We start from the raw sequence: 26,091 nt of genomic DNA, 5'->3' as shown, positions 1-26,091 counted from the left end.
CAGGCAGATCAACACTCCCTCCCAACTTATTTTACATCTTTTTCATCTGCAAACTTACTGGGGGAGCACTCAATCCCCTCATCCAGATCATTGATAAAGAAACAATTGAGCAAAAGAACTGAAAAGAACTTGTACAAGATATTTACATCTAAAATGATGTCCACAAAGGTTTGTAAGACTAAGTCCTCATTCTTCTCAATTCTCCTATCTTCCTGCCCGCACTAATAATCAATGCAGTTAACACAGGTATGATAATTTAAAACAGTTGAAAGTATACCTGTATGTATATACGAATGCACACATGTAAGTCTATACATATGTATCTATTCCTGTATACATCTATATATCCCTGTAGGAAGTAGGCATCTGAACTCATTCAGTTCACAAACAAGATCACAGTATTATAAATAACTCAACAAAAAATGACCATTTAATTTAAAAGCTAAACTTATCTATTCCAGTATCAAAAATAGCATGTTTTGAATTTTACTTATAACATCATTAAGACTCATGCAATTTTATACAATCCCAACTCAACACCTGCTCTTACACTTTTTCTGCAATCAGAACTTATGATTTAACTTTTTACCCGTTGAAAATAAAAAGTGCATGAAATACATCTGCTCTCTTTTTCTCAGTAGTCTCTCAAAGCAAATCCTATGCTTAGTCTCTCAGCTTCTTCGTTTTTTCACCTCTTTTGATGGAAATAAAATACTTGCAATAGACATTACAGATTCAGTGGAGCTTGGCAGTGAAAATGTACCTTGTTTTGTCTCTCCTTACCAGTGTTAATAAGAAGTCTCTCTTCTGGAAGTTTCTAACATTTTACAGCAGAAAAATGAAATTTCCTCTCCTCTGAGCATCTTAAAATGTATACTATAATTTTACTTATGTGCTTTTGTAATGGGCTTAAAGATATTTAAGTAATCAACAACTGTTGCTTAACACATTATAAAAGTGGGAAATATTACAATTTTTTTAGGCAGTGGTTGGATAACAGTAGTGAGTCACACTCAGTATGAACCTTTGAAGCTACAAATAGATAGGGATGTTTGCTTTTATGCACTGTCTTATGATTTTACTTTTTAATAACTGAAGGACCAAGTGAAAAGGTTGCAAAAAAATCCAGCAACTTCAATCATTTTAGTCTACTGAGTATCAGACAGATAACCTAATTCGGCATTTTTCATTCAAAATGAAAATGACTTGGTTATGACTGGCCAGGCTTTAAGCAAGAGCTATCTTACCTACTGGAAAACTGGATTTAACTTAACTTCAACGACTGGAATAAACAGATTATTCCCAAGCATTTAGAGAAAACACGCCAATGTCAATACATCAGGAGTGAATGTTATAAAATAAATTTTCTATTTAAGTTAGTAAAGTTAGTAAACTTTTTCTTACTGTAATTAACTTTCTTGTAAAGCATTATAGAAGCATAATTCACTGCAACTACTGTTAATCTGAATTACAGGATAGAAAGGCTGCTTATTAAATGTTCAAACAATACGAAACTAGGAAGAAGAGAAAGCACATTGAAGGACAACTTCAGAATTCAAAACAATCTTGCCAATGTCTAGAAACTGCCTACAATACGCAGGATGCTACTCAGTGCAAAAGGAAAGCAACATACTGCATTTAGTCAGAACTGACTGGTGATCCCAGAATGGGGAACAGAATAGCTAGAAAACAGTTCTTCAGAAAATAATTTAGAGATCACTGAAGGTCATGAACTGACTATGAGTATGCAATTTATGCTGAAACAAAGAAGGTAGAAGTCATACCTGAAAACATAAATAAAAATACAACTTGTAAGAAAACTAATCCTTCCATTTTATTGATCACTAGTATGAACTCAAATTTTAAAACTGAATCCAGCTCTGGGTGCTGCAGTCAAGAACGATATGGTAACAGTTCAGAGGAAAATGGGGAGAATGACCAGCAGTCTAGAAAATATGAGGAAATATTGAAAAGTTGAGATGTTTCAGTTTTAAGGTAACATGGGGTATAAGCAGGACAATAACCTTTCAATTGAAAAAAAAAAAGCTGAAGATTTTATGTTTTATGTCCAGGGGTTTTTTTTTCTGGGAAATTAGGCCACCTTTTAAAACCCATCCATTCTGTCAGAGGAATTACACTATTTCCAAAAAATATTTCAATTTTTGTGAATCTTATTTTTTCTGAGAAAAGCCATTCTATTTGATAAACCAGCCTCAAACTGAGCTCAGAGTTGGAATGGTTTCAACCCACTAAATCAAGCTTAAAAACAAAAATGTAATGGCTATATAAATGACATATATTTGAAGCCATGATTAGGCGTCCAGTACATTTAGAAATTAGAACTGAAAGATTCTTGTTGCTTGTCTTCCCAAAACATGAAAGAATTTTATACATGCATAGAAAAATACCTTTTTTTAATACCAAGACTGCTATGTATACACATACATAAACCCTGCTGCCATGATAGGTAAAGCATGTTTTTCAATATAGAAACAAAATCCATATTGATATAAGAAAGAAATATTTTTTACAGTGAGAACATTAATTCACTGGAACAACATCCCCAGGGATGTGGTAGAGTCCCCAACACTCAGGAGTTTTCCAGATGCAATTGGATAGGGTGCTAAATAATCTTATCTACACTCCCTTTTCCATGAAAGGCTGGACCAGATGATCTTTTGAGATTCCTTCCAGCCTGGGCTGTTCTATGTTTCTAGTTACTTCTATTAATATCTTTTCCAATTTCAGAGACTCTCAGTTTCAGGATACCAATGCATGAATGGAGAAATGGAGCTCATAGTAAGGTATAAATCTGAAGCAAACACTAATATGGCAGTCATGTACAAACAAACAGGATGTCATTTTCAGGCAAGAGAATCAGACAGTAGTTTTTAAAAATAATATTAAAATATAGGTTGTTTTATCCAAATGTAAATTTTCCATCATTGAGGCAGGATTAAGTTAAATTACATGTTCATACTTCTTTTAAATCAACCCAGTTTGTGTAACTACAGATGCCATCCTACTCAAACATCTGTGGCTTCAGGCAGCATTACCAGTCTCTCATCAAGAACAAGCAAATGGAAATAAGGACAAACCCAAAGAACCTTTGTGCTAAACAAATGCTTCCTTTAAACTTACGTTTTGATTTTCATCTGACTGAGTACTTTTAACTGTAGATGGAATGTGAGCAGAGGAAACAGATCTGTGAATAGTTACAGACTCTACTTTTCTATTCGCTGCCCCAAAAACTAGAACTGCAACACTTTTCAAACTTCTTTTAAATTATAGTTGTAAATCAGTTTTACATTGAAATACTATGCCCTGTGATGAAACACAAATTGACAAATATGACTGTATCAATGCTGATACAATGGAGCATTATCATCTTTGTGACTTACCTTGTACCTCATTGATGAGGGCCATATTTACATGTGCTTGTGCCTCTCTTTTCCCACCATCAATTTTTACTAGTTGAGCAGTGTTAAAGCACTGCTCATAAAAGTAATGACTTAACCATTTGTCCTCAGAGTCACTGAAATAGTAGGCCAAGTTAAGCTGGTTATCGTATACCTCCTCATAGTGTCCTTTAAAAACAAAAAATACAATCAATGTTATATTATCATCAGCTTTCAGAAATCTTACACATTACAGCAAAAGCCACATAATGAAAATGAATGGCTATTTATATTTCCACCACTCAAATAGCAAGAAGTTCTCCTATATACTCAGCCAAAGAAAAATGATAAGGGGAAAATTATATCCTTCCAAATTAGGCAGAATTAAAAACTTATTTTAGTAAAACCACAATAAATTGCTCTCATTTCTGTATGCAAAACCTTGATATGACATTGACTAGTCAAAAGAGAGAAACTAGAGTGAGCAAAAAAAGCACATAGTCACTGCTGCAGAAGCATTTGTCTGAGCCACCGAGACCTGAAAAGGCAACAAGAGCTTTCAAACCAGGTCTAAAGTAGCAACTGTGATGATGGAGACAAAGACCCAAACAGAACACTCTGCAAACACGACCCATTAATTCGCACCATTTAAAATGTTCCAGGTAAGACTAACCAGAAAGGCTTTGAGTTTTCACGTACATTCCCATTTTTATTACCTTATCACTCTTAGAAATTAAGGACAAATTGAAATCTTACAATTTGCCCTGAAAAAGTCAGTTCACCAAGCTATTGCTCTCAGAACAAATGTGGAAAGCAGGGGAGACTCCAAGTCACAGACTTCCTTTATAATCTAAAGAAAAAACCCACATTTAGTTCCCACTCTTTATCACTTCAGACAGCTAAATGAACACACACCATACATAGAATTTACAAAAACATTGCAAATACCAAATCTAAGTAGCATTACAAAATTATCAACAAATATATTATTTACAACTTAAAATTACAGAATGAGAGCCTCTAGGGAATTAGAGTTATTATTGTTTAAAATCATCTTTAAAAAAAATCCACAAAAAAATCCTCTTTGGATTATCTCAAAATGGTATTAATTTGTAGTAGAGATCTAAAACCTACCTGATGACTTCAATCATACTGCTTCTCCCTAAGGGGGAGTTGAAATATACATTCCCTACTTGATGCTGAAGAATCTATGATATAACGAAGTGCAGCATGAATCTATGTGTTTCACAGCTAAAATTATCACTTGCAAAACTAAATGAATTTCGTTTCCAAGTTCTGGTCATGTCAGATGTGAACGGGACTAATTAGCTAAAATTCCATTGCTGTTTTTGTTGGTTGCTTATGGTGTTTGTGGCCATAAAATGAATGTAAGCTAGACAGTTCTTAACAGAATTGTCATGTAGTTGGGTAAAGAAGGAGTTAAGAATCACAAGTCTTGCAGCAGGTAAGGGACTGTTTGGTTAAGCTAGATGAGTGAACAGAACTCCTTTGCTTTCCGGAGTTCTACAATTTGTAATCTTTGCTCAACAAAGAGAGAAGAGGGGGGGAAAGAAAGAAAAAACCCCTCTACTCTTGAGTATGGAGCACCACACAGAAATCATCTGGGGGAAAAAACCCCCGGATTTCAATACAGGCAAAAACTCACTCCAAATACAGATCTTTTCTAAATGTTTTAAAATTATGATACTGTATCGAATGTCTTTGACCAAAGGATGCAGTTAAATTCACTTCTTTTTCTTACCTACAGGAAGAATTGGGTAAGATCTCACTTTCAAAAAGGACTAATTTCTTGACTGCAAATTCCATAATCTATGTGAGTCACTCACATTGTTTGGAACTGACAGCAGCAATTACTCAAAACAGTACTTTGAATGCATCACTAAACCACACAAGAGACTGTTTCCTCAGCCTTATCTCTGGTATGTTCTGTCTCAAAATTGAAAATGACAAATTATATATGGTCTAACAAGAAGTAATCAAAATCTCTTATTCTGTCTGTTATCATGACTAAGTTCTTTGACTTCAGAATAATCTTGATAAAGCCCTTCAGTGTGTTGCACTACACAGCAAGAACTTTATTCTGTCTTCTGAAGGAATCCTGTTACCGCTCAATCATGTGTGCAGTCTACAACAGGTTTATCTAGTATCTATTATTCATTTTTTTATCTATCTTGGCAATTTTGGAGAACATTGGCTGAATTTTCCCTGCTTAAAATTTTCTGAAATCAAGCTGAAATGTCTCTTCCTCGTTCTTGAACACCATCTGGTTTTGTCTTTTGATTCACAGGCTCATTCCTCTTCTTCAATTGTAACCAATATCTTTATTGCTTTTTTTGTTGCTTTTTAAAAATTTATTATTTTGCTTTCCTATTTATGTTCTCAGAGTTTTTCCTCCATGAAGCGGTACCTCATATTTCTACCTTTTTAATAATTCCTTTGTCATGTCTCATTAAAAGATATAAAAATATGATTTTTGAAGCAGTTTGTGTTACAGACACAATTTCCATTTCTAGTATCTTAAATAACAGGCCTTCCAAGAAATTAGAAAGTTTTACAATCTCTTTACATAAAATCACCAAAATAGAAATACCACAGAAATTACTAGATTATAATATCATCATTTATATCTAAGGTTTGATATCAAAACATACCAAACATCAGCTTAAGGTTAGAAATTTGGCTTTGAGGGTAATAATTATCTATACATAGACTTCATGTATTCCTAATCAGAACATTCATGTTTGTAAGTCTGCATGCCTTTTGTTCCCTTTCAAGGCTGAAAAGGTTCCTCTTCTTCAGAATATCCAGGAGTAGTACATCATAAAATTTATTCATAAATTAAAAATTAAGAGTACTTTGGCACAATAGCCTTATAAAAATCTCTGCAAATGATAGTGGAATGAAAATAACAGAACTAGATTGGGTTTAATATACATATATGTATATGTTTGTGTGTATGAATGTGCACACACATATAAACATGTAAGCATGTCTATACATATGCATAGATAAAAAAGTCAAGACATAGTTTGGATTCATCCAAACTAACCAATTTAGATACAGATATGGGTTATCTAGGATCTCTTCACTCTCAGTGAAGAAAAGCAGATACTTCTTGGCTGTGTTTTATCTCATCCCAACTTAAACATCTATTGCAGCACAAGGGAGCACTTTTAAATTTTAACTGAGAAGTAAAATGCAGAGGTTCCCACGATGATTACAAGTACATAAACAACCACATGAACAGAGAAATATAAAACCTACTTATAATCACTAACATAAAGATAACAATACACATTATATATTGATTACAGCTAAGTGAAAATAAACTTAAAAGATACCAGACAATATGTACAAATGGTTACAATAATACTTTAAGGGGAATATAACTGGATTGTCATTGTGTATATAATGTTCTACTCCATTTGTTGACTTTGAAATCTTTGCTACAAAGTATCAAGGCGCTAATGCTACATAAAATTATGCAAATATCTTCAGGTAGTGCCCTACAAATCTCAAGAGATGGAACTGACCTGAGGCAGACTATTGCTACTGCCACAGCTTTGATTGAATGAACTTTAATGTGACCCTCTGATGACTATCCTGCTGGTGAATAACAATGAGAACTGCACAAAGACAACCATTTCTCTGTAATTGTCTTGGACAGTGGCTGACCAGTTATGCTGGTCATAAAATAAACCCCAAAAGACAGACTTAAAAAGCCATATTGTCTTCTGGGTTCAAAGTCTCTCTGATTTACAAATCAAGAAATTCATGGAGATATTACCGACAGTAGTAAAGTCAGCAAGTCAGACTTAGTCAACTTTTACCCCTCCCAGGAGAAAAAAAACACATTTGAATAGGTAAATACTCTCTTTTATAAAACCTCCCATAGGTAGTTCAGTCACTAAAGCTTTGCCCTCTCTGATGCATAGCAAGTTCTCTACATCTGATAATAGACCACATGTAGGCAAATCATCTTTATGAATCTGTTGAGACACACGTGAAAAATTATCTGCACCACTTATCAGAGAGAGAATGATAGTACTGGAATATGACATCAAATGAACAGAAAGAGAAGTCTGAATCAATTGTGAAATAGTTCCTGCAAGGCAAATTCCTGTTTTAAAATAAGAAATAATTAGGAAAGTAGATAGAAGTAGATTCAAAGTCAAAAATAACATTAATTTCATAAAACATAGGAAGCTAAATTCAGGTCTTCCAGAACATATAATTCACATGACTGAGAAGACTGTGAAAATGAACATCTACCCAAAAAGGCAGCTACAGAGATGAAACAGAACTGGGTGGAGCAGATGGTAAGGCCCAATAGTTTGCAGTTCTGGACTTAATTGAAGATCTGAAGCAGGGCAAAGTACACATCTTATGGGCAATTATCCAACAGAAAATTTTTTCAATGCCAAATTACCAAATTGAAGGCAGTAATATTTCACAGAAATTAATCAGAAAACAAATTAAAAGGTCATGCTGTGTTGCAGTATTTGTTTTACAGTATTTTAATGTTTTCATATTTTGGTCACAGAATATAAATTACAGAAAGTGGACTTATTTCATTTTTTTTTACCTGAACTTGTAAAAATATTTTATTTTGATTGTCATTTGCAATGGAAAACAGCTTTGGAACTGGGTGTCTACCCACAGAAGGAAAGTATCTCTATCAAACCTTTCTGAGATTTTTTTTGTTAAACAGATTTTGGAAAAAAAAAACCTTCAACTTGAGCTTAAACATTAAACCCCATATATTAAACACATATTGTATTTCTTGCTCTCACCAGGATCTCTTCAGGTACATCTCAGCTGTCAAGTAGTATTTCCCCATGTTACATTCAAGCCCTAGACTCTGACTGGCCCACTGAACAACGCCTTTCTTTGTTCCTGGGTTCTTATCAGGTATAATTAACTGGTAATCTGGGATGCTATAGGGGCTCCAAGACATTGCAATGAAAACTCACTACTTCAACAGAAGCAGCATTTCTTAGAAAGTTCTTAAAAAGTTTAAGTCAATGGTAGTTCTCCAGCTGGCTGTATTTTGAGAAGGCTTGGCTTCTCGCCTGGGCAGAACCACTTCACTTTTTGTATGATAATTACAAAAATTATTAACTCCTTCACTGGTCTCCAGGAACTGTTGCTTTTTTTCCTGTGATACAATATTAAGTAGAGAAGAGCAAACCTGCTTAAATAGTGTTCTTTTCCTCATTCTCCCAAATCCAAACAAAACTACACTTCCCCTAAGCAAATATTAAAAGAGGTTTCGGTAAGTTTTTTCTTTTTTAATGCACAATCTTCTTCTCATTTTTTTTTCCAAAATAGCATTGGTAATATAGTTATTACAATATTTCTAGTGCAGCCTAAGGCACAAGTGTGAAATCTTACAGAAAAGCTTTCCATTGTAAAATGCTAAACTCTGTTTTCAACCTTAACTACTATAGACAGAGATTTTCCAGTGCAACAACTCAAATACTCATGCTTTCCTCATATACTTTATGAAAAGTCATCTTTTACAACAACAACAAATGGTAAGTCAGACCGTCAAAAGTTTTCTTTTTGCTGAAGTGAGGAAAAAAAAGCCAAGTTAGCACTTCCTTCCAACTCCATGTCTGATATTCTCTAGCACGCACAAGAGTGAGGAACCTGTAGCATGTGCATAGATGCATCAATTCGCACAGAGTACACTGCAAAGGTTGCATGGGTTCAGGAACCAGGAGCAGATGGAATCTGAGAAAGGCAACAGCTTCCAGGTCTTAACTCCTGCTTTCCACCAGCTGCCCCAATGATCAACTAATAAGCAGTGACTTGTCTCTTTGAAGGCATGTTCATATCCAGTATTAGATCCATGAACTGGCACAATGAACAAGTGATCTCCCACTAAGGTGCTGACTGCTCAGTACACGTTGCAGCCACTGAACTGTGTCATTTTCCCTGGTTTTGCTACCCTGCTCTGGCAAAGTAGACCCAATGGCTGAGACAATTATTCCTTTAATTGCTCTTGAGCTGCAGTGTGCCTTGCATTCCCTTCAACTTGTACGATACAAGTAAACCAGTTCACTCTAGCAAGCAGAGATCACATGAGCTCTTCAAGGCCTTTGCTAATTCTAGGTAATGATTCAGTTAGGGTTCAAGCCTACATTTAATGTGTAACTCAAATATAATCTGAAGAGCAACAATTTCCAAGCCCTTCTGAAATAACACTGGGATAGATGATCCCTAATTTGACAAAAAACAACTTTGGCACACTATCACTGAGAGGCTGGCCTCAGTCTAAACCACACAATTGTTGCTTACAGTATAATCTGCATATTATCAAACATTCTTCTCATAGGCTCAATGCTAACCAACTAAATAAAAATAGTTATGCAACACTGGCAAAATTATTCAAGGAAGTGGCTTAGCCTAATGTGTACAGATCCAACAAGTAAATTAGCAATGCATTTTAAAACAATAAGATAAGCTGCAGCAGCCAAGTAGTGATTTAAAGTATCAGTTACATTAATACGGTAAAATCTATGCAAATACCAGCTTAAAGGTTTTAATTTCACTTTTAATATTTTTATCTGAGGAACAGCAACATTCATCATTGTAATAAGCTGTTCTCCCAGGCACATATTAAACTGGGTCCTGTTCAAAAATTCCAAATTATAAGTAAACCTTCTTAGCCAGATTTCCTTTGATCCTATTTTACTCTCATGACCCACCCAAACACACAGGGTCTTAGACAGACAAAATGGACAAAAAGATTCTGTTCAGTTGATGCACCTCTGTTGGGTACAGTCATCATTTGCTCACAGGGTGTCATATCAAAGGATATTTAGTTATCAGCCCTCAATGTGAGACAAGGATGGACTGTGGCTTCAAACTCTCTCCTGCTAACTCACAGAGCAGCACTGAGTAGTGACTAGGGAGTTGTGGCTTTTCAAAGGGATAGCAACAACAACCTGCCAGCACTGTGTTATACCTTTAAAGGATGATTATACCTTTAAGAGAAATTACTCTGAGCAGTACAGTCAGGCAGGCAAGCAGGCAATGTGGCAGGTCATTCTGTGGCTTCAAAATATGTTATTTTTTAAAAAAAACCAAAACACCTCAACATTTTTGTACATGTGTCAAGAAATAACTGTACACATCAAATGCTGAGCTACATAGATACATTGCTTTGACATTTTTCCTGCATTCTTCTGCAAAACACAACTATACTTCTTCAAACAGCTAAACTATCTCTTTAAAAAAATACTCAGAACAGAACTAGTAAAAAGAGAGGTTAGTCCTCGATAATGAAGGAAGCTCAAGAAATAATTAGAAACAACTCAATTTTGAAGTCAGAATAATTTACATTATTTGCATTAAAAAAAACAGAGAGGAATGCAGTCAAGTATTGCCAATATTTCTGCCAATGTTTTTGGGATAACGCTGGGTAAAAACTTTGTCAGCTATTTTTCTGAGAAGCTGCAAGGATTAATGCTAGCTCTCTATTTTTAAATACTTGAAAGGTATTCAAACACAACGACAATGAGATTAAATTTTTTGTACATAGTATAGTACTGGTAATGGACAATTAAAAAAAAAAATAATAATAGTCCTGTATGTTATGAAGTTCAATCAAAATGTTTCACTAAAAATGTAAAGAGAGACCACTGACTCGTGTATGTAAAAGTAAATGGCCCAATGTAGCAGTAGCAATCAAAATGTCATTATTTTCCAACCCAGAAATAAATAATTGCTTTTTGATTTCAGTCTACACATCACAATGGATGGTGCTGATTCTGTCCGAGCAAACAATTTATGTCCAACATTATAGGATTCTATGACTGCAAGCTGCCAAAAAATGAAAAGTTTTACATACTCCATTAATAAACATGGAAAGCAAATTAATAACTAGTTTTCTCTATGCTCTATGGTAACAATTATAAAACTCTAAACGTAGGAGCAGCAGTCATAATTTACATCTGCCATCTTTTCCTCAATACAACTGTTAGCACAGGACAGCATATCTGAAACTGGGAAACTTTCCGCTAGCCTAATACATGTGACATCAGCCACATTGTGAAACTATCACCATTTGCAGGTCCAAATATTACTTTCTGCCTTTTAAGCTAGAACTGTGACAGCTGAAGAGCAAATACAGGTCAGCTGCTGTTGTGACTGCTAGATCATGGTGAGTTCCAGCCGAGGTGAACTGCTAAACACTTCTTAAATGGTGTCAACTAGAGCTGTCAGGAGATCATAAGCCAGAGCCCCAAGCAATTTGATTAGAATCAGAGAGTAACTGGATTAGCGGAACTACTGAATTAGTATTTCATGAGCTGTATAATTCATATGTTATCTTCACAGTACTCCTAGCTCTAACACCTGCAACATGAATTAGCATCCACCACTTTATCTGTCAGGTGTCTTGAGCCTTGTTTAAACAAACAAGAGATTTGTGCACAGTTTTGCACTGAAGCTGGTGCAAAGATCAAAACTAACTACTAATCTAGCAATTAAGTGAAAATGCTTGCCAGCTCTATTGGCATGTTCTTGTTATTTTCTCTTCTTTCATTTTAACCAACTTTAACAGGCAAAGTTGGGAGATATTCTCTCCTAGGGGCAAGATACAATCAGTCAGACAATTGGTGGTATCTTATCTCTGTGAGATGCAAAAGACTTTCAGAGCTCAGCACACAGTGAACGCTGGGTTCAGTGAGAGGAAGGGCCCCTGCCTTTCGCAGGAGCAGAAACTGCACAGTCAGCAACACCTTGATTCTCTGAGAGTGTGTTTGCAAACTCTGTTGTCGCACATCAGTTTGTAACACTGAAAAATATCTTGCACTGAAAGGAGGCAAAATGCTCTCCTCAAGCAGCTGCAGGAAGCAAGCTCATCAAGTCAAGCCAGATCTACTACTTTTTGAACATCCAGGTTGTTGGTAGTATGCTTTTGTCAGGGCAGTCTGAGTGCAGAACTTCTCTCTTGTATTCCTGCAAGCTACGGGAGTGCCTATTCAGGTTTTAGTCATACTCCAGGCAAATCTGAAGATTCCTTCCAATCACAGGCTGGCTAGACTTCTCCTTAAAATTACAGTGAATTAAATAAGGAAACACAACTTTTTGGCTTTCATAGAAAGCATAAAATAAACATCTTAAATGTACAGGTTTTTTAAGTGCTGAAAGGTACGTTTTTGTTGCTCCTTTTTTAAATGAAGTTGTCTGTTTCTAAATTTCAGTCAAAAAGCTTAGGTTCCAAACTCATGAGCTTTATTGTAGATTTTCATACCTGTAATGATCCAAATGGAACTCGAAACAAGCCAGTTGTGATAAAATCAGCCCAGCTATGAAAAAAGATTGCAGTTAGAGCTTTATCTGCCTCCATCCTTACAATTACTTCAAAGGAGAAAGACAGAGTAAGTTATGTTACTATTTATAGTAAAAGGAAATGATAAATACGAGTGCTTATTAAATAGTAGGCAATAGAGAAAATACAGTAATTTGGAGTTATGTCTTCACTAATATCTAGTAATTCACAGGTGGCACGTTACATCTGTGCACTGTATTTTATTTGACATGTTCACAATCCTTTTTAAGTCAGTCACAAATCCAAACACAGTTAGCAGACAGGGTATTTAATAAAATCAGATTTATAAAACTATTACTGTGTGAAACGGCATTTCACCTATTAAATTTTTCTAATACAAAACCAGCGACTCAAATCAATAGAGAAAGAAAAACAATAAATAATGAAACTATAAGAAAATAATTGAGATGTTACCAAAGCTATAAACACATCAAACATTTCTGGTGATACCATAATGCAGTCTACACGTTTTCCCTCCCATTTTTTTTTCCTTTCACAAACCCTCTCCCGATATCTGCAGTTCCTAATCATTTATTCTATAAATACAGCTTAGTTGACTAAGGCTGAAATGTGCTAAGACGCAGTAACGTTTCAAATTCATACATGAAACAATTTGGAAGCTTCCCCCAGGCATTGGCGGCTGCGGCTCCCGCTGCTCTGCTACCCACAATCCTCCCATGTACCTGCTCGCTGGGCTGCCTCAGCCCTGGTCAGGAAGTGGTAAAGCTGATCCAGCTTATCAGGCTGCTCCTCCAGGGACTTCTGCTGCCATATGGCTGACCCAGGCCCTGCAGCCTCCCTCAAGGCATTCCACTTCTGTATCAGAGTGGAGAGCTCAGCGAAGGACTTGTGATAACCCTGTCGCAGCATGTCTATGCAGATGTTCTTCTTGTATGAATTCCTGTTCCTGGGAATAAGAAAGATAGATTTTAGGCCTTTAAACCTGTATTCTGTTTCCCGCCTTACCAAATAAGTACAGATAACTGAAACGGCTTTCAAGAAGAGACCTCTGCAGTTCACCAGCAGGGAAGGGGTAGTTTTTCCCCCTCGCTCAAAAAGCATTCTGCTAAAATATGATTACACATGTCATAACCTAGAGAAGTAAATATGGCAATAATGAATAAATATCTATCTATCGAGATATACATAAAACATGTTAAAATATACTGGTAGTCTTTAGCTAGTATTGGTAAAAAAAGGCTGACAGATGGGAAAAAAATAGATGTTTGCATTAGTTCATGAAAATACAATGAACTCTTCGTTTGCTTTAAAACAGTGCACAGGAAAAAATGAGGCACATTCCATGTGTCAAAACAATGTATATGTTAAATAGTTTTGCTGTAGGATATGATGGCTTGGTTTAAAATGTCAAACAAATGTTATGCCAGAAACATAATCATTAGATATTATTTTGCTTCTGTTTAGCATATAACTTCAGCTGGGACTGGTTTACTGATGCAAAAGTTTGATGATTTCTTCCTAATTTTAAAATCAAATGATGCAATGATGAATTTATATCAAAGTTACCTCATTCATAAACTCTGATAAGATATACAAATCAAAAAGTTGTGTAATCAAATATTCTCAAGAGGTAATATATACTTTGAGGCAGTATTTATGGAAATAATAAAAAGATCTCTTTTACGTGGCATGAAACAATCATTGTGTGCTATCCTGGAGAAAATGGAATCCAACAGGACCACCTGCAACACTAAAGTACAGAGGTAAAGGTTTGTAGGCATAGGTATCTAGTGTCAAAAACCGAAGTTCTGTTCCAGTAAAATGGCAAGGACACCGATGTTTTAATTTTATCTTGTATATTCCATTAAGTTTCCAAACTCTTGTCAAGACTGTCTTTTTAGATTAAAATGCATTTAACTTCAAATTCTCAGCAGTTTTAAAATAAATATGGAACTCTGAAAACTGAGGTTTATGCTGTATGTAATAAAATCAGATGATCTCATGCTAAACAATAGCTTAATAAGACAAATACTTCTAGCCTAAAAAAAGCTACTATAGTTCTTTAAAAATGCTAATAAGATGGAAGAGATGTAAAAAACTCCTTAGCTAGATGTCAATGAAATAAACAGTAATGTGATATGCAATGAGTAAATAATATGCATTATTTAATATTTTATATGATTAAAATAAAATCTATTAATTACTAGATACACATTAATCCTTCATATGTATTTTTTACATTTCAGTTGCCAAACCGAACACAAAAATATTACAAAGTCCTGATAGGATTTAGACTAGACAGTATTGAATTTATGTTTAATATATATGTTTATATGTATAAATATGTATTATGTTTAATATATAAATAGGTGAGTTTTGAGACTGAAAAGTACACATTGTTCACATCCACAAGAGAAAATACAGAACTATTCTGTACCAGAAAACATTTGCAGCACTTATCTTAGAAAAGTAGATGAGAAATATATTTAAACATTTAATTTTTAAATTTGCCAGATTATGCTATATTTGTCATCTATCAGATGCACAGTATATAGCTAAAAATACTGTAAAGATATTATGTTAATACAGTACAATGTGTTCTTTATATACGGAATGCTTTATTTTTTTATATTTAAAATTTCTATCTAACTAAAAAAATAATTGAGGAATATAGGTAAAAAATTCCTACCACCTTCCAAAGGCCAGGACTGAATCCTACAGTAATATAACTCAGAGCAATGGAATAACAATCTGCTTAGTAGACACATATGCATACATATTTATTTCTATACTGTGATCTATATATGTGCATATGTGTGCATGCATTACATCATTGGATGTATTGGAAGTAAATAAGAAAGTACTGCTAAAAGATCTTAACAGTGACTAAACAAAACATAATTCGGTTCATTTTTAACACTCACCGCATACTCGCTCAGCACAGTACCAATATTTGTAGGAACAGAAAGATTGTGTCTGTGTAACATGTTATTTGCTGTAGACTGATGCATTTTACTTGAAGTCAAAGCACGTTTTCCCTGCAAGAGAGCATTACCAAATCAATACAGAAAAGCAAAACATGCAGGAAAATTGGTTTCACTATTCTGTTAATAAACCCCATCCCAATTAATAAAGAAATTAAAATAATGCAGAAGGAATCATATGGTGCAGCACACTTCCCCCCCCCTTAGGTAAAGATAACTGATTTTAACTCGCAAGCAATGAGGCTACCTACTGTATAACCATTCAAATTTTAGAGATGTAAAGATAAATGTTATCTCTCTGTTATACTTTAAAACAGAAAACACATAAAAAGCAAAATAATAATACTTTTGTTTCCTTAAGTTTCTGCAATATACAAGCCACAAGTGACTGATCACACACAAGCAATAACATAGAGCTAGAAATTAATGACATTATAGAGATGACTGGCATTTGTGACACCTAAGAGAGCCTGAATGCAAAAAGCTCTGAAATTGTTCCAGTTACCAAAGTTGTTCCATATGAAAATGCCAGTGTCTTTTTTCCAACAAACAGTGTTTTTGAACAGAGGACTAGTGCAGGTGACTGAAGTAAACTTTTCACAATATCTTGATATAAACTATAAATCTGCAATCCTCAAAATAATTTTCATACTGCTTTATAGAACACATGGCATGTAAAATGAGAGGTTAAACAGCATGTCTTGTTTCACATAACCGAAGATTACTGTATTCCTAATATCAAGATAAAAAAATGATACCTAATTAAATGTACTATATATAAAATCCAACCGTTAAAAGTATGTTTCTACTACATTAATAATATAATTTACACTAAACCTTTTGACCCTTAGTACCTAATAAATTATGATGTTATTTAACAAGTAATTTTGTTTTTCTACATTGCGTCCACGCCGATTTTAGGTTTCCTTGGAACAATTATGTTGCTTCAAGAAGCAAAATGAAAAAAGACTGGCCTTTCATTTGGTTGGAGCCGTTCAAGTGGTTTAATGGTCTCTGGGGGCATCTACTGGAAATCCGGAAAACTGCAGTCAGGACACGTTCATCGTGCGGCTGCAGAACAAAGGAACCAGCGCACAGTAAATGTGCTGCGCGCATCCCTGCGCTCATCGCGGCGAGCAACGCGCAGAGGAACAGCGGGGATGCTCTGCCTGCCCTGCCCCTGCCGCTGGCTCACACCACCCAGTGCCGCCAAAGCAGTGCCAAAAGCATGCAAGCGTTGCCTGCACGGTTGCATGTGAGCAATTAAACCAGTCCAATTTGAATGGGCAGGCAGCTTTGTAATGATAGCTGTGTTTAATTTTAAAATTGAATGGTGATATGAACATAAACCTAAAGTCCTCTTTCCCCTTTGAATGATCACGTGCACGCTCGGAGAAAAATATTTCAGATGTATTTTTTAAAACATATTATTTTTTAATGAAATCTGGAGCATATCTATGTATTTGTGGTTCAAACAAAGAGACCAATTGATCTGTTTTTAATTTAAAGCAACACATTTGTTTTAATTTTTTTTTTTTAATCCATGAAATGCAACACAAACATAGCTGAGGCTGAGGATTCACTGTTGCTCTGACTGTACACTCACATCTGTCACTACTGAAACCCTGTTGATGTTGCTGGCTGTTCGCTCTTACACAAGCTGGCTAAAACAGTGAGACGAGGTCCTCTTAGTGGATCTGGTTGGGCATCCTGCATTTGTCCGACCTCAGCAGCCACTGTGATATAGTGTTTTATGCATAAGGTGCTGAAAATTCTGTGCACTTCTGTATGTGTGTGTTGCAGCAGGGGTGGGTGTCGGAAGAACTTTCAGCACTGAATAAATAACCACTAAAAGTTAAAGTTGCCGTTTTAGTGGGACCATGCTAAAGATGATGGTTTAATATAGTATAATATGACACGGGTGGAAGCAGCTACTGAATGTGGATGTGCGAGCTTGAAAAGGCACTGCTATTGTTAACACTGTGCTTTAAATGTATCTCGATATTGCTACAGGCATTTTATTTTTCTTACGCTACACAGCTACTTGTAAAATTTTCTTATATGGATTTCTTTTATTATTATCATTGCTATTCCAGAGTCATGCTGTGGAATCACATAAACCTGATTTTAATCTGCTTTTACCAGTGCAAAAATCATAAATACCAATCTTGAGACTAATGAAATTACACTGTTGTTGCAGTCTCAAGAAGCTGTCTATGTTATGGTATTGTACTTTCACAAGACTCTTAAGCAGTGCTGGGAGATCAGGACAGTACCATTCTACATACCTTTAACTTAAAATCCTACAAAACAATTCTACCCTTTACATTGAAAGAGAGAAAAGAAAAAAAGAATTTAAGAGGTCAAGAGGCAGGAGTGCTGTTAGAAATAATCAAAGTAATCGGTATAGCATAACAGGATTACTTATCATGAGCTTAATTCTCCATGCCTCCTGTCTGGTATGGCCAATTACAGGCATGCAAAATAAGTGCAAAACCTCCTATTTTCAGTTGATTTTTTTTAACTTTTTTTTTTTACGTCAGGGTTCACACCTTTAGATTTTGTAAGATTTAATTAGTACTATGGGTTAATGACAGCTGCTGCTAACAATACAAGTGTACTGTAAAAATTCAATTTTGTAAAGCATAAAATGGCATGGATGAAGCAACAATAGTATATAAAATATTAAAGTGTACCTCCAGTGTAAAATAATCACTCTATCAATTATTACAATGTTTAAAAACTATATACAAATAGGTTTCATCCACTTGGGATTTCCTTGTGCAGTTAGCAGACCGATATGAATGCCTTAGATAAGGATCACTAAATTGTGAAAAAATAAGCAAGATATTTTCGCTTAAGTTTATTTAAACAAATATATTTCGCTTCCCTCCCCTATATTTCCTGTCTATAAAACGACAAGAAAATTAAAATTACATCAAGTATGTGAATACTTGGCTACTTTGTGTTTAACCTATATGCAAACGCAGCATAAACAAGGAGACATCAGAATTCCTCACTAAAATTTGAAAAATATATTCATTAAGTAAAAACAAATACACTACATAAAATAGTAAAAAGCCAAACATGGTTTATAACTTCAGGCTACTCTGCCTAAGAATCAAAAAAAGGAATTTTTTTGAAGAGCCAAAAAACATAACAATTTTGTAACACTGCTAGTGACCCACATCTAAAACAGAGTTAACACCTGTGCGGGGCATTGTTGAAGCCAAAAAGCACTTCTGCAAATACTTGGTAAATATGGAAGCTGAAGATTTGACTATTGCATTCAGTGATGCTACAATCCAGGTTACAATGGTATAAAACCACGTACTCACACTGTTGAAATCTGTATTGTCATGTGTCTGGGTTGCCACACACCCAAGTTAGGTACAGAGCTAATGTGATAATACATCCGAGTTGTTCAAGTATCTGACTTCCATATGAAAATTTATATAAACAAGTACTTTCGCGAGTCAAGCCCTCAGCTGGTCAAGGTACTCAGGACATTTTCACCACTTTCTGCTACTGATACAAAGCGATTTACCTGAATCAGGGCACAGTCCTCTTTAACCCTAGTTTAAAGACTGTCCATTTAAATACTTGTCTTTTAATTAAATATTTACTGGATGGTATTATGTTAAACTGTAGAATATAGTAATCTCACTAAAGGAAGATATGAAAGTACAGTGAATCGGCATTAAGTAGTAATAGCTTACACATCAGAATTTTTGATTTATAAGACTGAGAATTCAATTACAATGGAGTGGGGTGCATGTTTATTAATTCCAAATTATAAAGCTGAAATAGTAATGTCCTAATACAAAAAGCATAAAATCTACAAAACCCCTAAATTTTATAAAAATAACTCCCTACTCTAAATAGTAAATTAAAAATATTGCATTACAATTTGAACGTATCATGAGAGCAAAGAAAATCTACTTGAAATTGACTTTTGTAACAATTCAGATTTTTTAAAATAAGAGAAGGTTTATGCAGCTATTTATTCAGAACTACTAATAGCAAAATGAAAATAAAGTATATAATAAAAAATATAGGCACTTTATACTATATATACAGATACAATAACTTTCAGCATAAGTAATGCAGTTTTTTCATCTACTGCCTCACAGTCTCTGACTGCTGTCAAACTACACTTTAACCTAAATCACGCAATCAAAGGTGGATGCATAACCTGTCAGTAGGATCCCGCAAAAAACATATATATTGAACTCACTTCCTTTTGTTCAAAGCTACACTGCCACTTTAATACTACCTAAAATGAAAAATTAATCAATTATAAACATCAAAGGATGACACAGATGAAGTATTTTAAAATGAATGTAAGTAATGTAATAATTAAGAATCCTCATTAATACAGAAAATGGAAATATAAATTTAGCAATGAACTTTTGGAACATTTTGTCCCTAAACATAAAGGCAAAAAAGCCCTAAAAATAAAGATAAAAGTGCTACCCTTACGAAAATATTCCTCATACAAGAGCACACACATGTATAATCATTACCTATTATTTCAAGCATAATCAGAAAAAAAAATAATCTTACTGCTTTTCTTTCTAAATCAATTATGATAATTAACCAAAAGGAATTCCAACCATATTTTATGGACCATTATTTATCAAAATGAAGTATTTCTCAACTTTTCCCTTTTACTCCAAAGCTGACATAATGGACTGAGAGCCAGGAACTTCTGAGTTTGGAACCCTTTCTATTTGATTTGTATGATATTGGGGAAGTAATTAAATTTCTCTGCAAGATTCTTTCACAGTGTGCAAAATTATCTTTAGAAAAAGATAATCATAATTAGTTACTCATAATTAGTTACTTTCTGTATCTTCTCAAGATGATGCTATAAATTACCGTAAAACCCTGTGTAAGGCTATGCATTTATATTATTGCTATGAGCAATTCCCACAGTACTTTTGCTTTTGTTTATGATATCCCATTCAAGTTCCCAACAGAATTTACTCAGTAGTCTAAGGACAAATAGACCATACAGATTAAGAGGAAAAGAAAAGAGAGGATTTTACACAATTCAGAAGGATTCACTGTGAGAATTTTTAGGAAGTCTTGATTGTACCAAGGCAAATTAGACTGTCTTTATTTCTGTCTCTTTTTGTTTGTTAGAGATGCTTTGCCTTTATGGAGTGTTTTAAAAATAGAAGTCAGTTGTGTATTGCTTGTACATTATCGTCCGTACTAAATATTGTTGAACTATTGAGAAATGAAAGCACTAGAAAACCGTAAGACCAAACTTAGTAAAAACAACAAGTTACATAAAAAAAGAAAAACTTCAGCTCACTGTGTTCTTCTTTATTAAAGTATGTCATGTATTTTATCTTTGCAAGAGTTTGATGAGTTTTTGCAAGTAAAATTCTGTTTCCTCTATACTTGCTAATAGTCATGAGAATCTGTAGTTTGCACCTTCCCATTAAAAATGTATTGTATTTTTTGAAATTATTCACCCCGCCTTTTATCCAGATCATGTCTTTGAAAGGAGGAAGTAGATAATAAATGGAATAATTCATGATTTCCCATTAAATATGAAACTTTCTTTTGCAGAGTTTAGAAAATGAAGTTCTACATAATGTACAGAAGTTGATTAGAACTTTTTTTAACCTTTTCAAGAAAAACCTTTCACATTACACAAATGCACAGAGAAGCTTCTTTAGGAAAGGCAAACCATTCACTTCCCACACAGTTCTGTTCTTTAGATCACTGCCTAATTACACTAAATAATATGTTTATTAGGCCTGAAATTCAGAGAGATCATTCATTTGACCAAAAAGAATGTGTGCCTCCAAGTACTAAAATATCTTTTTGAAACTTGTTTAATAAACATTGAATCCTGGTCATGGCAAACAAGATTGTTAGGAATTATTCAGACATAAAAAAATACATATTTAAATAATATTGTGAAAGAAATTTAAAATTTATAATCTAGCTCAATAAATAACTTGTTCCAGCTCCCTTTCCACAAGCATCTCATCAGCAGGGAGTTTGGGATAGAGTGCCTTAATTTAAAATTTCTTTTACTATGAAAGGATACATTTCTTTGGTTTCGATTTACTCTTTTCCATAGTTTTTAGTATGTAAAAGGGAAGAACTATCCTCATAAAATGTAGATGAGTTGACACAACATTCTACCAGTTCTCAACCAGAGTACTGTGAACAAAGAGGTTCAGAAGATGTTCATGGCTCATATCAGTAAGATCAGCAAAATCTTGCTAGGACTCCATCATTTGATGGGGTGACTACATCAGTGGACAAGGAAAGAGCTACTGATGTCACCTATCTGGACTTCTGTAAGGCCTTTGACACAGTGCCCCACAATATCCTTCCCTCTAAATCGGAGTGACATGGGTGGACTGTTTGGTGGACTTGGCTCCAGCTATGATTTGATCAGGTGGCCCATTAACACAAAAGACTAGAAGAGGCAGAACAACAAATACATCTAAAACTGAGTATCAAAACTTTCATGATTTAAATAACTTATAAACAGAGGACTAGATCAGAAGCCAAGTCTAATAGTAGGGCTTACTAGTCCATCATAGCTATGATGAAAATAAAGAACAAAACACCATTCAAGCTACGTCTTCTCCTCTTCTTCAGCCCGCAAACTCCATTCTTCTCCCTCAATGGACTCTCCAGATCATCCTGGCCTCTAATCAGGTGATGCCGGGATCCCCTTTAGTCTTGGAGGACAGATGGAGTTGAATATTCAGAGACCAACTGGTAGAACAAGTAAGGATGTAGGAGATCTTTTACTTCTGCAAATTTATCTTGAGGACTAACAATCTCTCATTAATTTTCTGACATCTTTTTCCCTCAGCTCTTTTGTGCTTTTGACACTGAAAATAGCACAAACCTGGGAAGGGTGAGGGTGTTAGTTAATAATTTATCCCTTTTAATTCTCTCACTGAAGAATGGAAAAATTATCAGATGGCACTACCAAAAGATTTAAAATGGACGCCAGGTCACTTTTGTTCTGAACTTGCCAGCTTCTTGTAGAAAAGCTGTGTCAGGAATTAGTGAATGCAACTCTCCAAGACTTCTACCTGATCCTTTTTACAGCTTTCAAAATTCAACAGTTCTCCAGTGGGATTCAGCTGTAAATGTACATGTCTACATACAGCCTGGTCATCCTAAGCTCTCTACATAAGCAATGGAGAGAAATAGGTACTTCAAAAGTAGAATTCAACTAATTCTAAAGCAGTTGTCTAAAACCTAAAAGTTGCATTTCAACTAATCAAATTACACGTTCTTAATTATTTTCATTGATTATATGTGGTGATTAACTTAGTCCTCTGGATCAGAGTTAAACTTAAGTGAAACCTCCTTTCCTCTTTTTGCAGAGGACAAAAGTGTATGGAAGCAAAGGATTGCTATGTTCACCAGTCATCACTCCTAGAGCAAAAAGATTATATTCCAGTTTTCAGTATACAATCTGTAAAGTAATTTAATGATTGATCTTTCCAGTATTAGCTGAGATGGCTGGCAATTTGTTTGGAAGTCACAGTCTACCTGAGAATGAAAGCCTTTTCCTTTTTGTGTTCCAGATAATTTTCAAGTGGACCAGCCTTCTGGTGAACTCCAAGCAGAACAACTCACTGTTTCTCGAAAACACCTGTTTCCTGTCTGAAAGTGTCATATTAGAGCGTGTCTTCACTGTTACAAATTTATCGAGGCGAGCTTTCCATAACGCACTGATCCACCACTCACAAGACAGAAAACACAATACAAATCTTGAGCATATCTAGGTCAGCCAGTACCATCTCTGTATAACTTAGATGTCATCTAACTACCAAAGAGTCTTGAGTAAGAACTAGAACTCCATCATCCAATTCACAGAAATACATCTAGTAAAATTGCTAATGTAGTATTTTTGTTACGACCAAACAAAGCTGTTCCTCCCATCAAAAAGATTTCAAAGTCTCTCTTTCTAGTCTCTATTTTTTTTTAAACTACATTGTCTTCTTTGGATGATTTTCATTCGTATGAAGAGGAGAGAACTATGACCTGATCTTCCTGGCCCTGACAAAAAGATCAGAAAAGGGGAATGACGTTATCAAATTCTGGGCCATTCTAGGCTTCAATCTCATTTGAAGATTCAACCCTGAAATAAATCTCTTGATCAAAAATGCCTTAATTCACAGTTCATCATGAATTTCTTGACTCTTAGATCAGTCATAAGGACAATTTTTAAATTTTTAGTGCAACCCAATTTTGAGCCATTATAATGATTTGGTGAGTCAAGACCAAGAACAGAAAGTATCAGGGAGAGAACACTGAAGGCCAGAGAAGTCAGCCAACCTCCTCATAAGCTTACAAAAGCCTAATTCTGTGTCAAGAAAGTAATTGCATCCCACATTAATGGGAATCTTTACTTTTTTTTCCATTTACAGCTTTTCGCACCACATTCATTTGTGGTGAAACACACCAACAAAACAAAATCAATGAAAAAAGCAAAGCAATATCCTGTTTTAAAGTAAAGTGCTACCTTTTTTAAGCACACTTTTTTCTTCCTCTTCTATCACATCACCCGAAGAAAGTATTACAAATTTAAAAAAAATCCATATTTTTTCTCAGAAAAAAATAGGTTATAAAATAAACACACTTAAAGGAATTCTCATTTGCTGAAATTTGGAACAAAGTACAATACTGTATAATAAAAGAATAACTACAACCTTTTTCTTCCTTCAACTATGAAGAAACTAGCCTGCCTTAATTTTAAATAATATTGTGCAGGATACTATTTTAGGAAATGGCTTTAAAGAATGTTGCTTGTTTCCAAAAATATGATACTACCTATACATTCCTTTATTTAGGAGGTAAATAAATTTGTTTTCTGCCTAATATTCACTGAAAAAGTAGGGTGTTTAATATTAAGCGGGAGCGTGGCTACAAGAATTTGTCTTGACAAAATAATTACTTATTAAATTAACCTCAATATGAGCACCAAATTGCTTGAAAATATTGTCTTTTGAAAAGGCAGAGAAAACAAACTAATCCTAGTAAGTATATTACCAGTAGCATACTAGCTGATTTTTCCACTCAGAAATTCCACTAGTAATTGTCAGCACAGAGGATGCAGGACTCATGACACCTAATCTGGAATGCATTTATCAGTATATTCTTACATTAATCCATATAATATTTCAGTTTAATATTCTAAGCAGCTTTCATAACTTTGAAAAACACTATTTACACATATTATAAAACACTAAGGAAACACCCCACTTTGTCTAAGTATTTCAGAAGAGATGGTAAAATTCTCACTACATTGTGGATTTTCTCACTGTTTTCCTTTTCCACCACCTCCAGACTCAGGGTTTGAATACAAAAAGATAACTCATATATGAGGTTTTTTTGTGTTCTGTTTTGGTTTCAGTTTTGGGGTTGGTTTTTTTTTGGGGGGGGTTGCTTGGTTTTGGTTTGTTTGGGGGTTTTTTTAATATCAGAAGGCTGACCTGACCAAATCATGGCTATAAAATGTACTTTGAAGCCCCAAGGCCTTCCTAAAATAGCAGTGACTTCCTGTGTAATTACAGAGAGAACACTTCTGTCCCTAGCATGTGTGTAGGGTGGAAATCCACTAAGGTAAAGACTGAAACAGCTCACTGGGAAGGCAAGCCAGTTCGCAACAGCGGTAGCATAACAACTACAACAGCACTGCATTGCTGGTACAGAACTAGGGTGACAATAAGTGAATGCACTTATTTCTGCACTTGTTCCCTGATGTCTGGTGCTTCTCCGCCTTCACAGAGCAACTACGTTACCTTTAATTCAGAGGACAGGACCCCTGGCAACAGAGCATTTGCTCAGGAAGGATCTGTTCCTTATGTTGGCGCAGCTCATGCAAAATGTGACTAAGTCACAGACCAGTCTTGGTTTCCTTCTCTTCAAGCAGGGAATATTTAAATCAGCTATGACACCTAGGATGAATAGTACAACTGCTGCCCAGCAACCATGTGTACTCACAGAGCAGTAACATGGCACTTCCACTGCCTCACCCAGCTCACTTTCCTGTCACTATCAGGTCGCTCTTTCCAATGGACTGTGACCATGAGGACAGAGTCTCTCCAACAGAAAGAAAAGGAACAAATTAAACTTGGCAAGCCCTAGGATGACACATTGAGAAGGTCTTGCCCAACCCCATCAAACTAATCTTTACTTCCTCATCTTTGAAGCTAATCTTAATTCAAACAATAAAAGTGGGGCATGAGTTTATTTTAAACAGGTTGCTCTCCTACATCATCAGCTCAGATACATTACAGTCTTTGTTCTGACAGTCAGAACAGTTGCTAGCTTTATCATGTTACCATTATAAAATTGAAGGCGAATTGGATCTGTATCACAGGAA

The 26,091-nt window shown here is 35.0% G+C and overlaps 1 protein-coding gene across 1 annotated transcript in view; it reads right to left on the bottom strand.

Annotated features, from left to right (window-relative positions):
- Positions 1–3,401: 3,401 nt before the first annotated feature.
- Positions 3,402–26,091, bottom strand: part of TTC29 (tetratricopeptide repeat domain 29) — a gene marked incomplete at its 3' end in the record, with an annotated part of 27,913 nt that continues 5,223 nt past the window's right edge. The window contains exons 4-5 of the mRNA XM_010184906.1: positions 13,446–13,669; positions 3,402–3,587 (exon numbers count right to left, since the gene is read on the bottom strand). Of these exons, the coding sequence (XP_010183208.1) occupies positions 3,402–3,587; positions 13,446–13,669 (410 nt within the window). The remainder of the gene's footprint in view (positions 3,588–13,445; positions 13,670–26,091) is intronic.

The sequence above is a fragment of the Mesitornis unicolor genome, unplaced genomic scaffold (genome assembly GCF_000695765.1).
Source record: "Mesitornis unicolor isolate BGI_N332 unplaced genomic scaffold, ASM69576v1 scaffold38805, whole genome shotgun sequence".
Taxonomy (NCBI): domain Eukaryota; kingdom Metazoa; phylum Chordata; class Aves; order Mesitornithiformes; family Mesitornithidae; genus Mesitornis; species Mesitornis unicolor.
The sequence above is the reverse complement of the archived record's forward strand: the minus strand, read 5'-3'. Positions and strand labels throughout refer to the sequence as shown.